The 16,149-nt window shown below is 62.1% G+C and overlaps 1 protein-coding gene across 12 annotated transcripts in view; it reads left to right on the top strand.

Moving 5' to 3' along the window:
• The window catches only part of PITPNM2 (phosphatidylinositol transfer protein membrane associated 2), a 111,203-nt gene that overhangs the window by 92,089 nt on the left and 2,965 nt on the right, over positions 1-16,149 (top strand). For 2 of the 12 annotated variants that reach the window (XM_040443988.1, XM_040443989.1), the window contains exons 7-26: positions 434-493; positions 763-858; positions 3,275-3,379; positions 3,596-3,666; positions 6,452-6,699; positions 7,097-7,286; positions 7,411-7,530; positions 8,128-8,345; positions 8,800-8,978; positions 10,053-10,223; positions 10,761-10,910; positions 11,966-12,130; positions 12,808-12,969; positions 13,787-13,935; positions 14,248-14,364; positions 14,679-14,795; positions 14,897-15,045; positions 15,139-15,288; positions 15,652-15,835; positions 15,932-16,060. In XM_040443988.1, the coding sequence (XP_040299922.1) occupies positions 434-493; positions 763-858; positions 3,275-3,379; positions 3,596-3,666; positions 6,452-6,699; positions 7,097-7,286; positions 7,411-7,530; positions 8,128-8,345; positions 8,800-8,978; positions 10,053-10,223; positions 10,761-10,910; positions 11,966-12,130; positions 12,808-12,969; positions 13,787-13,935; positions 14,248-14,364; positions 14,679-14,795; positions 14,897-15,045; positions 15,139-15,288; positions 15,652-15,835; positions 15,932-16,060 (2,930 nt within the window). Of the gene's footprint in view, positions 1-433; positions 494-762; positions 859-3,274; positions 3,380-3,595; positions 3,667-3,941; positions 4,115-6,451; positions 6,700-7,096; positions 7,287-7,410; positions 7,531-8,127; positions 8,346-8,799; positions 8,979-10,052; positions 10,224-10,760; positions 10,911-11,965; positions 12,131-12,807; positions 12,970-13,786; positions 13,936-14,247; positions 14,365-14,678; positions 14,796-14,896; positions 15,046-15,138; positions 15,289-15,651; positions 15,836-15,931; positions 16,061-16,149 lie in introns of those variants that run through there. The other 10 variants (XM_040443992.1, XM_040443993.1, XM_040443994.1 and 7 more) reach the window with 10 other exon arrangements.

Here is a 16,149-nt window from a genome sequence, read left to right as displayed (position 1 = left end):
CCTACAAGGGCCAGGTGGGACAGGCTGGCCATGTGGGAACCCAGCTCCCAGCCTCTCCTGGGGCCCAGATGGCTGCAGCTCTGAGGAGCTGGGCTTCCCAGGAGGAGGGGGGGTTCTTAGTGGGTACCTACCTGTCAGCACAGCCAGGAGGGGCCTCTGCTCCTGTGGTGGGAGCCAGGCTGCAGGAGTCTGAAAGCCTTTACATCCTGAGAGAGGCTTTTCTCGGGAGAATTTTTGCAAAAGCACCGTGGCTGTTTGGGAAACCAGGATTATCCTGTGTAGAGCCAGGAGTCCCCTCTGTGAGTCCAGCTTCCCCACACCAGGCTTGGCCGTCTGTGTGCTGAAGGCATCTGTGTATGTATATGTGTCGATGCCTTTTATGTGCTCACTTGCCGACAGCACCCCGCAGCCCCATCTGTCTGCTCTGCTGCAGGGGAACTGAAGGGGCTCGCTCCCGGAAAGACCCAGGTCAAAGGCACAGGAGCAGACCCAGGTCTGTGCGACTGTGCGTCCTGGCCTCATCCCTGACACCCTCCCCCTTCCTTGTCCTCCCCGGGACACACCTGTTTTGTGCCAGGTGGGCTGGGCGGGGCCGTCTCGAAAGTTCCAGGAGCTTCCACCAAAATGAGCCAGGGTCACCCCACCCCTCATTTCTCCCTCCGTTCTCTCCTGAGCCCTCCCGGCCCATCACCTCCGCCTGCCTTCCGCCCGCCCGGCCTCACCCAGCCGGGTGGTGGGTCAGCCTGCGGTTTTGCCTTCCAGCCAGCCCTTCCCGCCACAGCATCTCCGAGTGGAGGATGCAGAGCATCGCCCGGGACTCGGACGAAGGCTCGGAAGATGAGTACTTCGACGCTCATGGTAGGCGGTGGCTCCTCCCGGGGCAGAGGGGGAGGGTCTGGGCAGGGTTGGAGCAGGAGGCGTGGACTGAAGCAGCAGTGGGGCAGGGCATGAGACGAAATCCCCGGGAGGCTGGGGCCTCACCCTGGCCACGTGCCGGGATGTCTCTGCCGGGCCTGGCAGGCAGGGACTGTTCTCTCGAGCACCGTCCCCCTCAGAATGGATTTATACAGTCAGACGGGGGCTTTTTTCCATATGTGAGTTTATTTCCACAAGCAGCTTTACCAAAGCATGACATCTTACAGTTTTCTAAATTTTTGCAATGACCTTGTTTTTTGCCTTGGTTAAATGCAAGTACACCGAATGTAGAAACTTTAGAAACTGCGATGAGCCGGAAATATGTGAGGTGCCCATTTTCCCACTAATCCCCAAATCAACACAGTGAGCACACGGCCTGACGAATCACCCACCTGTGCTGGGAAGGTGCGGGTACACTTAACCTTCAAACGACACGAGTTTGAACTCTCCAGGTCCACTCACACGTGCTTTTTCCCCCAATAAATACAGTACCGTAAATGTATTTTCTCTGCCTTATGATTTTCTTAACAACATTGGTTTTTTTCCACCTAGCCTAGTTTATTGTAAGAATATGGTATATAATACATATGACATACGAGATGTGTGTCAGTCGACTGTTTATGTCACCGGTCGGGCTTCCGGTCAACAGCAAGCTGTTAGTGGTTAAGTTTCTGGGGAGTCAGAAGTTTTACACGGATTTTTGACTCTGCGGGGGGCCAGCGTCCCAGCCCTCCCTCCCTCCCCTCTCCCCCCACCGTGCTGTTCAAGGGTCAACTGTGCTAAACATTCACTTGCTTCATACCTTGGCCGTTCCTCTCGACTGGCAGACAGGTCTGTGGAGACGGTTCTCCGGCTTGTGATTTACAAGGCGGGACCCCGGCTCGGAAAGGGAGGGGAACTTGCCCACAGGCGCTAGGCAGGGCAGCGGCAGGCCAGAGCCCTCTCACGCTGCAGCCACCTGACTGTTGTGGCATCTTAGTTAACTGGCTGGTCTCGAGGGAAAACTTGGTGGGGGGAGGGGGTGTCAGTGTCCAGGCAAGAGGGATCTAAGATGGGGAGCTGCAGAGGGTGGCAGGTGGTTCCTGAGCCGCCCTCGGTACCTGGGTCCTCCCCAAGGGTGAAGAAAGGTGTCTGGGGCATCCCATCCCACCCCAGCCAAGCTAAGAGGCGCACCCTCCCCTGGCTGTGAGTCCCTGACAAGAGGAAAATACACATCTAATGTAGGACCTTTTTTTTTTTTTAATGTTTGTTTATTTTTGAGAGAGAGACACATAGAGCACAAGCTAGGAGAGGCAGAGAGAGGGAGACACAGAATCCGAAGTAGGATCCAGGCTCTGAGCTGTCGGCACAGACCCTGACGTGGGGCTCGAACTCCTAAACCGTGAGATCGTGACCTGAGCTGAAGTCAGACACTTAACCGACTAAGCCACCCAGGCGCCCCTAATGTAGGAACTTTAAAAAAAAAAAAAAAATCAAAAAACAAAAACAGAAGGGAGAAGAGACAGCGAAGTAGGAGATGCCAGAGCAGCCGTGGCCGGGGAAGCACCTGCTGACCCGCTGTGTGGCCAGAGGAGTGACCAGTACAAGCCAGTGTCTGCACAGCTGCCTCCAGCCCCGTGGTCCCCAGGCCGATGGTCTCAGAAAAGCAGAAACTAGAGAAATGGATGGAAGTGTTCAGAGCAGCGCCTCTCGCCGGGCTGTACTCGTGCAGATGTTGAAAACAGGAACATTAGCTGATGAGTGGAGAAACAACATACCGTGATGCGGTCCGTCTATACTGTGAAATAGGACTGGGCCCTAAAAAAGAACGAAACTCTGACACCTGCTACAATGTAGATGGAGTTTGATAGTATGATGCTCAGTGAGAGAAGCCAGACACAAAAGGCCGCATCCCGTGTGATTCCGTTATGTGAAATGTCCAGAACAGGCAAATCCATGGAGACAGAAACTAGACAGGTGGTCACCAGGGGCCAGGGCACGGGGTGTGACTGCTAATGGCTACAAGGCTTCCGTTCGGGGAGGTGGAAATGTTCTGGAACCAGATAGAGGTGGCAGTTGCACAGCATTGTGAATGGACTAAATGCTACTTTAAAATGGTTCAGATGGTGAATTTTATGTTACGTGAACGTTACACAATTTTGAGAAAAGGTCAGGCAGAAGCCCTGCGGGTGCTGGTCAGGTGTTCATCCTGCTAAGGAGGGAGAGGGCGGAAGCCAGCATGGAGGGTACGGGCCAGAGGAGCATGGGAACCCCCACAGTGGCCACACCTACCCCTGTACCTCCCAGCCAGGCCTCCCGGTGCCCCTCAGTCCCTGCCTTCGAATGGGTCGGTGCTGAAGCCCCACTCTCTCCTCCCCAGAGGACCTGTCCGATTCAGAGGAAATATTCCCCAAGGACATCACCAAATGGAACTCCAATGACCTCATGGACAAAATTGAAAGCCCTGAGCCAGAGGACACACAGGGTACCTTGGTCTGGGGGGCGCTACAGGGCCTGGGGGAGGGTGGCGCAGGGGCCAAGCCCTTCTCTGCCCCAGCTCCTTAGCAGCGCTGGGCATGGAGGGGTGGGGGGGTTGGGAACACCCAAGGCCCCGCTTGTCAGGGTCACGGCCTCTGTCCTGTGGGCCTGGGGCTGCCCGGCTGCCCCTCCGCTCACAGCACCCACTGCTTCTGTGTTGCAGACGGTCTGTACCGGCAGAGTGCCCCCGAGTTCAGGGTGGCCTCCAGTGTGGAGCAGCTGAACATCATCGAGGTGGGTGCCGGGTGGCAGAGGGCCCCCAGGGCTGCAGGGGGAGGGGGGGTGAGCTTGTAGGACCTGTCCCGTGAGAACTTGGCACCCGTAGCTTCCCATGCACACTGGCGTAGGTGGCCAGTGGAGAGAGGTGGCCATCAGAGAGAGGCCTGGGGCCTCCTTTCCTCCCTCCCCTGCCGTCCCTGAGAACCAACAGGGCCTTCAGACAGCCCCCAAGGAAGGCCTTGACCCAGCTCCACCTGTGGAAAGTGGAATGAGAAATTTGTAAATTCCAGACCAAACATAAGATCCCCACCTTGAGCCCAGCTTTTCTGCATTTGCTGAAGAACATGAGATGGAAGGGAAGGAAGCAAAAGCTGTCTAGGCAGAAGTGATGTGGTTGGTGGCCGCTGCCCTGCTGGGGGCACGTGGGGCTCCCAGTGTCCAATAAAGCTGTCTTGGTAGAGTGCCTGTGTCCGCTTTGGGGGTTCTTCGCACGAAGCTCAGGCCCCTTCTCTTCCAGCTGTGGGCGGTCAGAGCTGTTTGCATGGGGCGCGGGAGCCACGATGCCCAAGGTAGAGACAGAGCCGGGAACTCGGGACGCTTGGGGAGTTTGGACCGGGTGGGGGGGGGGTGGGGGAAGAGGAGCAGCGCCCACACTGCCCTCCCCAACTTGGGCTTTTCTGCTTTGAGGTCTGAGGTCAAAGTGGGCTTTTCTAGAAGGCAAACTGGGACAAGGGGAGTTGATTCCCAATTGGGGGTTAATGGCAAATAAAGCAGAGTCTCCTCCCCACCTAGGGCACGCACAGCTCTGACGGCCCCTCGGGAGGGGCAGAAGGGACCTTGGGCTCTAGATCTGCCACAGGATGCAGTGTGCTTGTTGGAACCCAGCACCGATTCTGGGGCATGGCCATCCAAAGTCAGATCCCTCTGCTTCCAATGGCCCCCAAACCGGAGCCTCCACTCCCCACTCCCAGCCTTGTGGAGGGGGTACGGCTTTATGGAGACACTGATGGGGACCCCCTGGCTCTCCAGAGCTGGCCCCACGGCTCCCAGGCCTGCCTCCACACTCTCCCTCTCGTGGGCTCTGTTCCTACTGGGTTCGAGTCTTGGTGGGGGTGGGGTGTGCCCCAGTATTAGACATGAATGGGAGGAGAGCTGTATCTCCAATTGGCCCCGAACAGTCCCAGCCTCCGGTGCCCGGATCCCAGAAGATAGGCACAGGAGGCATTCTCTAGGCCTCTCACTGCCCACCCCCGCCCGGCCTGGGTTTCTCAGGGCCATTGGACTCCCCCTCCCTGACTGGGTGGTGGTGAGGTTGCCCGCAAGACATTCCTTCCTTGAGCCACTCACCGGGCAGTGTTGTTAAGCCCTCGGGGCTGCTGGTCTGGGCAGCTGGTGGCCCCGCCTTGCCCTGGCTGTGAATTCACTCCTGCCAGGTGGGCCACTTGTGAGCAATCCTCACGTGGGGACAGGAATCGCTCCGAAACTCTGCTGGGCAGGTGTTCCTGCCCAGACCCCGGGGCCCACCGCCGGCCGATGACCAGCCTCCTCTTGGAGATGAGGCAGCCCAGTGTTGCTGTGGCTCCAGACCCCATACCACCCACCGGCCTGCCTTCCTCCTTCACTCAAGGTCATCTGCTGCTCAATGGCTCCTGGGCCAGCCCATACCCTGCCATTTTCTGGCAGCCTCGCCAGCCCCTGGGTCCACTGCCTGTATTGCCCATGCCTCGCCTGGGCTCTGTGTTGGCACTTGGGCCCTACTCTGCCCCCCGACACACCACGCGGTGGCCCACTTCAGGGCCAGCTGTCCCCATATGGGCCTTCCAGGTGGCTTTAGGCCCTCGGTCTGTCTCCAAGGTTCCTTAGGGATAGGCCTCTCTCTTCAGTTCCTCCTCCTTGTCCCCCACACACCTAGGCATACTAAGGGCATGGCAAGTACTCCCAGTGGCCTCTCTTAGGCCCTGGCCCTGGCTCCTCCAGTCGCACGTCAGAAGTTAAGGTGGGGAAAGGTCCCTGGGGATGGGGCCACAGCCTGGATTGGAGGGAAAACACTGAACCGGGGGCAGAAGCTTTGGATTCCAGTCCAGCTTATGATGCGCTCCGTGACATTAGACATGTCTCTTGACCTCTCTGGGCCGCCACCACCACCTCCTCTCTAAATGGAATCGTTCCATACCCCATGCAGATGTGTACCAGTCTCAGGTCTCACTTTGACCTCACGTGCAGGCCTGGCCAGCCAGACGTGGGATCGTTACCCCTCCCAAATTAGGTGGGTTCAGACAGACACATCTGCATCCCCTCCCTGCTCTAAGATGTTTGGAGAGAGTCTGAGAATGACAGCACAGGGGACGGAGGAGAGGCCCTGTGTAGATGGGGGAGGGCTCGGAGCTGCAGGCCAAGTGCCCAGGATCACCGTCCTCCCGGGCACAGACACACGGAGGGCAGGCGGGCTCCAGAGGCCCCCCCATGGGATGCGCCTGTGCCTCCTCGCCAAGGCCAGAAACTGCTGCCTGGGCCCCCTGACAGGAAGCGGAGTCTGTGCTTTTGTTCAGACTGGCTGATGGGAGCAGGGCCGCTCTTGGGGAGGAAGAAAGGGGCCATCGCCGCCTCCCCCAGGGAAGGGGTCGAGGTGGCTAACACCAGGCCCTGTAGCTCAGGAACTGAAATCGGGGTTCTCAGAGGGAACAGTGGGCCAGATGGGCCTCCTCCTGGGGTGACAAGGACCCGGCAAGGGGTTGAGTCCGCAGGGAGTTGATGCCACGCCCCCCTCTCCCCGCCACCCCCCCCCCCCCGACCTGCACAGGACGAGGTCAGCCCACCCCTGGCTGCGCCAGCCTCCAAGATCCACGTGCTGCTCCTGCTGCTGCATGGAGGCACCATCCTGGACACGGGTGCCGGGGACCCCAGCTCCAAGCAGGGCGACGCCAACACCATCGCCACCGTGTTCGACACCGTCATGCGTGTGCACTACCCCAGCGCCCTGGGCCACCTCGCCATCCGCCTGGTGCCCTGCCCGCCCATCTGCTCTGATGCCTTTGCCCTCGTCTCCAAGTGAGTGCATAGGCCCCAGACCACCTGGCCCTGAGGGTCAGGCTTCTCCCCTAGTGTCAGGACCCCCGTCTAGATGTCCAGACTCGGCATCCAGCCCCTTCCGTCTGGAGGTGGCAAAACCTGTACAGATGGCTGAGCTTACAGAGGAGACTAGCACTTGCCCTGTCTGTGACGTGGAAGACGCTGACCCGCCTCTGGGACAGAGGGCCTTACTCCCCCGCCCTGTGCCTCAAACTTCCAAGGCCTGGCCCACAAGTGACCCCATGAGGTTTGCCGACTCACAGCGGAGGCCCTCAGGTGGCAGGCAGCCCCAGCCCTGCTGCCCTGGCTGGGGAGAGGGGCCCACTGGGCCGAGCTGAGGCTTCCTGCTCTCTTCTGACCGGGCCCCCTCCCCCAGCCTTAGCCCCTACAGCCACGATGAAGGCTGTCTGTCCAGCAGCCAGGACCACATCCCCCTGGCCGCCCTGCCCCTGCTGGCCACCTCCTCACCCCAGTACCAGGAGGCGATTGCCACGGTGATTCAGCGGGCCAACCTTGCCTACGGGGACTTCATCAAGTCCCAGGAGGGCATGACCTTCAACGGGCAGGTGAGTCGTGGGATGAAGGAAGGGAAGACAGAAACCCTGCAGGGCAAGAGGTGGTGGCTCTCCCTGGCCGGCACCCCAGCAAACAGGGCGGGCACTCAGGCCTCTGGGGCCTCTCCCCCTGTAGATCTGCCTGATTGGGGACTGCGTCGGGGGCATCCTGGCCTTCGATGCCTTATGCTACAGCAATCAGCCAGTGTCTGAGAGTCAGAGCAGCAGCCGCCGGGGCAGCGTGGCCAGCATGCAGGTATCAGCTTCTCATGGCCCCCAGAGCAGGGGAACCCCGGGATAGAAACTGTGTCACCCTTTAGCCCCAGACATCCCCCAGGGCTGCGGTAAAGGCAAGGGAAGGGCAGAGGTTTCCAGTACAGGTGCCCAGAGGTGGCGGGGTGGGTGCACGGGGCAGGTGAGCAGCTGTAGCAGGACCAAGCCTAGAGCACACGAGGCTCCGGCAGGTGTAAAGCAAGGTCTGCACCGTGCGGAGCTGGGGTGTGGTCCTGGAAGGTGTGGCAGGAGGCTCCTCTGAACTTCCCAGCAGGGGAGAGGATCCGACGTCCCTGGGGCACAGGAGCAAATGGCCTGGGTGGGCCGGGCAAGGCGGTGAGATCAGTGGGAGATCATGAAGATCCGGGTAGCCGGTTCAGGCAGGGATGAAGGCTGTTGGGACTTGGCCGGTGGGTTGGGGGGACAGTGGCACGACTAGGGGACAGGGCTTTCTCCTCTCCGGCGTGGGTGAGACGCTGGCTGGGCGGTGGCCAGTAGGCCCGGAGTCAGGAGGGAGGACACTGAAGCAGGGCCCAGGCCAGCAGCCACCGGGCAGTGAGCCTGCATGGGGCTGTTCCAGGACACTGACCTGCTGTCCCCGGGCACCCTGGTCAATGCGGCACATGGCGGCAGTGGCAGCGGTGGCCTGGAGAGCAGCCGGCACCTGAGCCGCAGCAACATCGATATCCCCCGAAGCAATGGTGTCGAAGACCCCAAAAGACAGTTGCCCCGAAAGAGGAGTGACTCGTCCACCTATGAGCTGGACACCATCCAGCAGCACCAGGCCTTCCTGTCCAGGTGGGTGGGGCCGGTGGGACCCAAGCGTCAGACCGTGAGGTGCATGGCCTGGTGAGGAGGGGTGACTCCAAGAGGGAGGGACACCTCAGGTTTGAGGCTGTCAACCAGGTCAGGCTGCTGGCCACCGTGAGTGTTGGGTGCCTCTGGGGTCTTGTACAAGCAAGGGCCATCTTGAGCCCAAGGGGACAGTTTGTCCAGGGGTGAAGCCCAGTCAGGGGGCAAAACTGACCAGGGACAGCTGTTCCAAAGGCAGTGGCATCCCTAGGGAGGTTGGGACCAGCTGTCACCAGAGGTGGCCACATCTGCAGGACAACACAGGGGTCGAGGCTCGTTTGGGCTTGATGACCCCTGGGGGGCTTCCTTTGGGAGACTGAGGGCAAGCCAACGCTGAGAAAGGAAGAGCTGTGGTGCCGCCTCACGAGCCACCCCCCCCACCCCACCCCCCCGTCTGCAGCCTCCACGCCAGCGTGCTGAGGAACGAGCCCAGCTCCCGCCACTCGAGCAGCTCCACCATGCTGGACGGCACAGGGGCCGCGGGGAAGTTTGACTTTGAGATCGCAGACCTCTTCCTGTTCGGGTGCCCGCTGGGGCTGGTCCTGGCCTTGAGGAAGACTGTCATCCCTGCCCTGGATGGTGAGAGCTCTGCAGGGGCAGGGCAGGGCAGGGGGTGTATGAGCTGGGTTGAGGGTCTCCGTGGAGCCCTGTCACAAGGCCATGGCCACATCCCAGGCCCGTTCCTGCATCAGCCTGCCTCATGTCTGCCCTCCCCAGCCTAGGCTCGCTGCTCCCCTTTGCTCCTACTCTAGCAGCTCAGTCTCCAGCCTCCAGCCCCTGGCCCCTGCTGTTTAATCTTCAAGGCACCTCTGGGAGCTGAGGTCCAGAAGTGAAAGGGCTGCCCCGCGATCAGATAGGGATGGACCCAGTCTCCGGGGCCCAAGATCTTCCCCTAAGGAAGAGATCCTCCTGGGCGCCTGGCTTCCCAGTTTCAGAAGGGCCGCAAGCACGCTGCTCCAGAGCCCCTCCTCATGGCTGCAGGGACAGGGAAGAGTGACTTACTGGCCGAGCAGCCTATCAGAGCAAGGATCCCTGCACTGTATGCCCCAGGGGTCAGCCAGTGTGGCCAGGGAGCCCTGGAGACTTGCAGGGCTCGTGTTACGCCCCCAGGTCACAGAGGGGTCAACCGAGGCTCAGAAGGGTGTAGACACTTGCCCAAGAGCAAGTAAGCACTGGCTTATATATATGTAAGTGGACAGAGACTTAGGAACAGTGACATTATGGCAGCGTTATCTGTAATCGGGAAAACCAGAACCATTGTAACGGTTTGTCCATGGAGGGGGCTGCAGCCGTTAAAGGGCCGGGTAGGACTCGCAGTGCTGGAATGAAGAACGCCAACATTTTTGTGTCAAATGGGGGGTGGAGGGGAGCTCGAAGACGATACAGCACCTGTAACTGTGTGTGTGTGTGTGTGTGTGTGTGTGTGTGTGTGTGTGTGTGTGTGTTTAAAGTGAGACATCTACTCGTGGAGTAGCAGCCCCACCTCACAGCCAGGGCTGCATCCACTCCGCTCAGTTTAAGAACACCTGGTTAATAAACGGTCAGACCCCAAATCAAGAAACATGCTTTTGGATGCTTCTGGACCCCCCCACCCCTCGTGCTGCGGACCCTGGCCTCCTTAAGGCTCCGCAATCCCACCCCTGCCCTCCCCAGTTTTCCAGCTGCGGCCAGCCTGCCAGCAAGTCTATAACCTCTTCCACCCCGCGGACCCGTCGGCCTCCCGCCTGGAGCCGCTGCTGGAGCGGAGGTTCCACGCCCTGCCGCCTTTCAGCATCCCCCGCTACCAGCGCTACCCGCTGGGGGACGGCTGCTCCACGCTGCTGGGTGAGACCCGCGGGGGGCCTGGGCCCTGGGCGGGGCGCTCCTGGGGCCCCTGCCGGGTGGGAAGTCACAGCCTGCGTTGAGCTCCTCCGAAGCTGGGTCCCCGGTATACCAGGTGGCGGGGGGGGGGGGATTAGCCCCACACACCCCAGCCAGGGAGGAATGACGTGGCCTCACAGGTCAGGGCCTCACCCCAGGTGCCAGGAGGCAGACTGGGACGCAGATTCCCACCCTGTCGCCCAAGACAGAGCTGGGGACCTGGAGGGACCGTGCGAGAACCCATCGTGGCAGTGGCTGGCGAGGGGGCACAGGATGGGAAGGGGCTACAGAGTGGGTCTGAGCAGGGAACGTGTGTGAAGGCAGCCCATCGCCCGCTCCCGACCCTCCCCGAGAAGGCCCCATCCCCCCGCCCCACCCTCGAGTGTGTCCTGTCACGTCCTGGTCTTGAAGGAGCCCCACGTGTCTGTCGGAGGAGCACGTCTGGACTGCCCACGAGAGTGTCTGTTGTTGTCCCGTCTGTTCTCTCCCGTCTGCCTCCAGTTGAGACAGTGCAGAGAAACCCCGAGCTGGTCCTAGAGGGTGGGCCCCTGGCCCCTCTCCCCCCAGGAGACGGCTTCCTGGAAACCAGTATCCCCGTTCCCGCGCTCACCTGCCAAGACGGGCCCCGCCCGAGCCCGGACTGTGCTGAGTGTGTGTAACACCCCCATTCGTGGTGGCGTCTGCTTCGCTGGCTGACTGCTGGTCCCCAGGGGCTTTCCCATGCCCTCCTTGGCCACTTGGAGCCTGTGGGACCCTAGTGGCATCCCACAGAGACCAGACAGGACAAGTCTTAAGGATCAGGTCCCGGCCCCTCCTCCCTAGGCTCCTGGGAGCCTCGGAGCCCAGAGAGGGGACCGGCTCTCCCAGGGACACCTAGCACGGGCGTCAGTCCCAGGGCTCTGTCTCCCATTTGTGAGGCTGGTGGGGGCAGCTAGGAGATGGGGTGGAACCTTGAGCCTCATCCCACCTGCTCCCCAGGAGAAACCTCTGGTCCTGGGAGGGTTTGATTCTCAGGGTCCCACTCCTTACCTTCCCTGAGGGAGTCCCCATCTGCATGTGAGTTCTCTAGCTGAGCCCCGCTCTCCCTGCTCTGCCCTGCCCTCAGCCCAGGGCCCAGGTGAGCCCTCAGCACCTGCCTCTGTTCCCGGACACACACGCAGGGCTGGCTCAGTGTGGCCCATGCGGGAGACGTGCAGGGGTGTTGCCTCATCCTCAGTGCCCAGCACTGGGTGCCCCTGGGAGACCACTCGGGCCCCTGTTGTAAGTGCCCCTCAAACCCAGCTGCAGGGGGCCGCGGGTCACACCTGGCCGGGCAGAGCCCGGGAGGCTGGGAGGGCTGGACGAGATCAGGAGCTGTGTCTTGGGTAAGAAGCGTGGCCAGGGGGGGCTTGAGCCTGGCCGCCTTGCCTCCCTACCTGTTGTGTCTGTGTCGGTCCGTCTGTCCGTCCCTGCCCCGGCTCCGTACCCTGCCCTGTCAGCCCCGAGCAGTCAGGCCCCGGCATGCTTGGGCCTGCCCTCACTGCCAGTTGTGCTCAGATGCCACCGTTCGTCTGCAGTGGGAGGGGTCGGCCTTGCCCGCCCAGCCCAGGGCACACCGGGCCCTGCCTCCCACTGCTCAGGGAGCCGGGGGTGGGGGTGGGGGTGCTGAGCTGGAGGAGGAGTGCCTGTCTTACCCACTGGCCTCTCTGGCCCCTGTCCACCCACAGCGGACGCACTCCAGACCCACAGCACAGTCTTTCAAGAGCACGCAGCCCCCTCCTCGCCCGGCACAGCCCCCGCCACCCGAGGCTTCCGCCGAGCCAGTGAGATCAGCATTGCCAGCCAGGTGTCGGGCATGGCCGAGAGCTACACAGCATCCAGCATTGCCCAGAGTGAGTGCAGCAGCACCCAGGGCCTGCGCTCCCTGGGCCCTCCCCTCTGTCATAGCAGGGGTCTGCACCCTTCCCGCCCCCGGCCCCACCCCGAGATAGCGGGCAGTGCCTGGCAGGCAGTCGCCAGGGATGCCGCTAAACGCCTACAACAATCCCAAATGTCCGTAGCGGACTCGAGGGAGGGGGGATGGCCGGGGCAGCCCAGCGGGGCCAAGTCCAGGCGGCACGAGATGGGCGGTACCATCCAGGCAGCTGGGAGGCGACGGGCCCGGGAAGAGGGGTCCTAACCCCAAAGGGCCCGGTGCTCCCAGAGGAGGAAGCTGTGGGCTGTTTCTGGACAAGCAAACAGAACCAGATAACCAGAGGGGCAGCTGAGGGGAGCTGGAGAGGCGAGATCTCGCTGCGGCCGCTCCTTTGCTGCTCCTGCCCATCTCAGAAGCTTCTCAGCAGCTGGAAGTGGAGCCCAGGTCACCCCCTCTCAGCTCGCCAGGGCCAGCCGCCCACTCTGTCCTCCTCGACTATGTGACTGACTGCCTGCCTGCCTGCCTGCTCAGGGGCACCTGAGCTGAGGCTGGCGTGGGCGTCTTTCTGTGAGGAGGGAGTCTGGCACTCTTCCCAGTGTCCTTCCTGGTGGGCCCGGCGTGGCTGACCCCTTCCTCGTTGTTCTTGCTTCTCAGAGGCCCCAGGGTCGCTCAGCCATACCCCCAGCGTCAGGCGCCTGTCTCTGCTCGCTCTGCCCTCCCCACCCCCCTCTACCCTGGGCCCCCACCCACAGGCCCAGCAGGGGAGCCCCAGCCTGGAGTGGGCCCCCCACCTCCCCGACTTGGACATCAGAGAAGGTACCGGGCGTCACATGGCCTCTGCCCACACACGCTTGCCTCCTCTAACTGGGGTCACTCACCATTTCCAAGCACATCTCACCGCCAGGTCCTACGCTCTGTGGCCTAACCTGAGAGCTAGAGGCTTGGGCTGGGAGCACTCGGGTCTGGGGAGGACGTAGAGGGGTTGACTGGGGGGGGTGATGGCCAAGGGACTGCCTGCCTGTCCCATGTGGCAGGCCACAGGCAGAACTCACAAGAGCCCTGACCCCCATCAGGCACCACTTACCAAGCGTCTGTGTGAACCTAGCAGAAAGGCATCTGATAACCCTTTTCTGGAGCTAGGGGGTTTCCCAGCCCCGAATGGGGGCCAGGACTCACACCCAGGCCGTGAAGCTCAGCCTGCTGCTCACGGCAGGCCTTGCCTCGGGGTTCACCTCTGCAAAGCCTGTCACCAGCCTGAGGCCTGCAGGGCACATGTGGGGGGGAGGGGCAGGAGAGCCTGGAGAGGACAGCAGCAGGGCCCAGGGCAGGGGGTCAACAGGATCAGCGACAGGGCCAGGGATAGACCTATCTCCAGACTGGGATTGTCCCCAGCCCCCTAACTCCACACGCTCCTCCCCCACCCCCGCACCCTGGGCCTTCTGGCTGCTTGTGCACCGTCCTGGAGTCCTGCGCCTTCCCTGCTCCTCTCTGTCACCCAGCCAGGGGGGAGGAGGTTCGCTGTGGCTGCACCCCTTTCCCTGGTCAGAGGAGGGTCTAGTCTTCGGGCTGAGCCAAGCCTGCGGGGCCTGGGAACCTCCTGAGGTCCAGCCCGGTCAAGGATCCCTCCTGGCAGTTGCAGCCAAGTGGTGGGGCCAGAAGCGGATCGACTACGCCCTGTACTGCCCTGACGCACTGACAGCCTTCCCCACCGTGGCCCTGCCCCACCTCTTCCACGCCAGCTACTGGGAGTCAACGGATGTAGTCTCCTTCCTGCTGAGACAGGTATCCTGGGGCCCACCGCTAGGAGCACTAGGGCCTTGCAAGTAGGACCAGATGACGCCACCGCTGACATGGCCCCATTTCACAGATTGGGGGGGGGGGTGTGCTCCCATCAGACCCCAGAGCAAGCAGGATGGAGGAACCCTCGCAGACACGGGGATGGGGTGGCTGTTACTGCACATTCATGAGACATGTGAATCTGGGGAGGACCAGGAGGCAGACTGTAGTGGGTTGAATAGTGCCCCCCCGGCCCCTCACAGGCTCCTGCGTTTCTGGTTCCTGAGTCTGCCCCATGGCCTGCTTCTTCCCTCCCAGGTCATGAGGCATGACAATTCCAGCATCTTGGAGCTGGACGGCAAAGAGGTTTCCGTGTTCACCCCCTCCAAGCCGAGAGAAAAGTGGCAGCGCAAGAGGACCCACGTGAAGCTGCGGGTGAGGAGGCCTCTGGGGGGTCCAGGCCCCGAGGCTGTTGTCCTGTTAAATCCTCGAAAGAAGACACCATATCACAGACGAGGAAACCAAGTCGCAGAGAAGCGTGCTGTGTTACTTAATCCTCAGTCCGTGAGGTTGGAGCTATTGCCCCATTTATAGACAGGGATGTGCCAAGGCCGTGTAGGGCAGGTGGCTGAGCTGGACTTGAACCTGGGCCATCTTGCTTTAAGCCCGTGCCCACCCACCAGGCCCAGGAGATCCCAGCCACCCCTCCATCCCCTACCCTGACCCAGCCTCGCTCCTCCCGTCCCCAGAACGTGACCGCCAACCACCGGATCAATGATGCAGTCGCCAACGAGGACGGCCCGCAGGTTCTGACGGGCCGGTTCATGTATGGGCCCCTGGACATGGTCACCCTGACTGGGGAGAAGGTAAGGACGTGGCGAGGTTGCGGGAGCCCCTACCCTTGCCTCCCTCTGGCTGGGGAGGCCAGGGGCCCAGCCCCTTCGTGACCAGCCTGCCCGGCCCCCAGGTGGATGTGCACATCATGATGCAGCCGCCCTCGGGCGAGTGGCTCTACCTAGACACGCTGGTGACCAACAGCAGCGGGCGGGTCTCCTACACCATCCCAGAGACCCACCGCCTGGGTGTGGGTGTCTACCCCATCAAGATGGTGGTCAGGTACGTGCCTCTGGGGGGCGAGCAGGCCAGGCCGGCCACCTCTGGGGCAGGAAGAAGAGGGTCTGGTGGGTTCTGATGAGCTCCCCCTCCCAGGGGAGACCACACGTTTGCCGACAGCTACATCACCGTGCTGCCCAAGGGCACGGAGTTCGTGGTCTTCAGTATCGATGGCTCCTTTGCTGCCAGCGTGTCCATCATGGGCAGCGACCCAAAAGTGCGGGCCGGGGCCGTGGACGTGGTGCGGTGAGTGACGCCCAAGGGCACAGTGGGTGGGCTCAGGGGCAGGAAGCTCCTGGAGGCCAAGTTGGGGAGGGCTCTGGGCACCAGAGCAGGGGCTCATGGAGTCAGCACCACCAGCAGCTCGCCGGGTGACCTCTTAATGTTGATGTCTCAGTTCCTCACCTGAGAAGTGGGGCTCCCGACAAGACCGGTTGCACTTGCCACAGAGGGCGTCAGACCGTGTGACCTGTGTGACCGTCCTCGTGGCTGTTACTATTTCTGCTGAGCCCAGAGATGCAGTGTCCTGCGGCTGGGCAAGGAGGCAGGGTGGCCCGGGAGGGAAGACCTGGCGGCCGTGGGACACCCAGTCCTGCCCCTCGTCGCCAGGCACTGGCAGGACCTGGGCTACCTCATCATCTACGTGACTGGCCGGCCTGACATGCAGAAGCAGCGGGTGGTGGCGTGGCTGGCCCAGCACAACTTCCCCCACGGCGTGGTGTCCTTCTGTGACGGCCTGGTGCACGACCCGCTGAGGCACAAGGCCAACTTCCTGAAGCTGCTCATCTCCGAGGTAGGTCCCAGGCGGCAGGGATGGGGCGGGGGCGGGGGCGGGGCGGGGCGGGGCTGGGTGGGAGAGCCGGGCCACGCCCACACGTCTCGCCCACAGCTGCACCTGCGCGTGCACGCGGCCTACGGCTCCACCAAGGACGTGGCGGTCTACAGCTCCATCAGCCTGTCCCCCATGCAGATCTACATCGTCGGCCGGCCCACCAAGAAGCTGCAGCAGCAGTGCCAGGTGGGTGGGCAAGTCGTGGTGGGCAGCGGGGGCGGGCGGCCCCGACAGCCCACCCCGTGACGGCCGTCTTCCTCACCGCCCTCCTCTGC

This window comes from Herpailurus yagouaroundi, unplaced genomic scaffold, assembly GCF_014898765.1.
Source record: "Herpailurus yagouaroundi ecotype Mexico unplaced genomic scaffold, PumYag 191, whole genome shotgun sequence".
NCBI lineage: Eukaryota > Metazoa > Chordata > Mammalia > Carnivora > Felidae > Herpailurus > Herpailurus yagouaroundi.
This window is presented reverse-complemented; position numbering and strand designations above follow the sequence as displayed.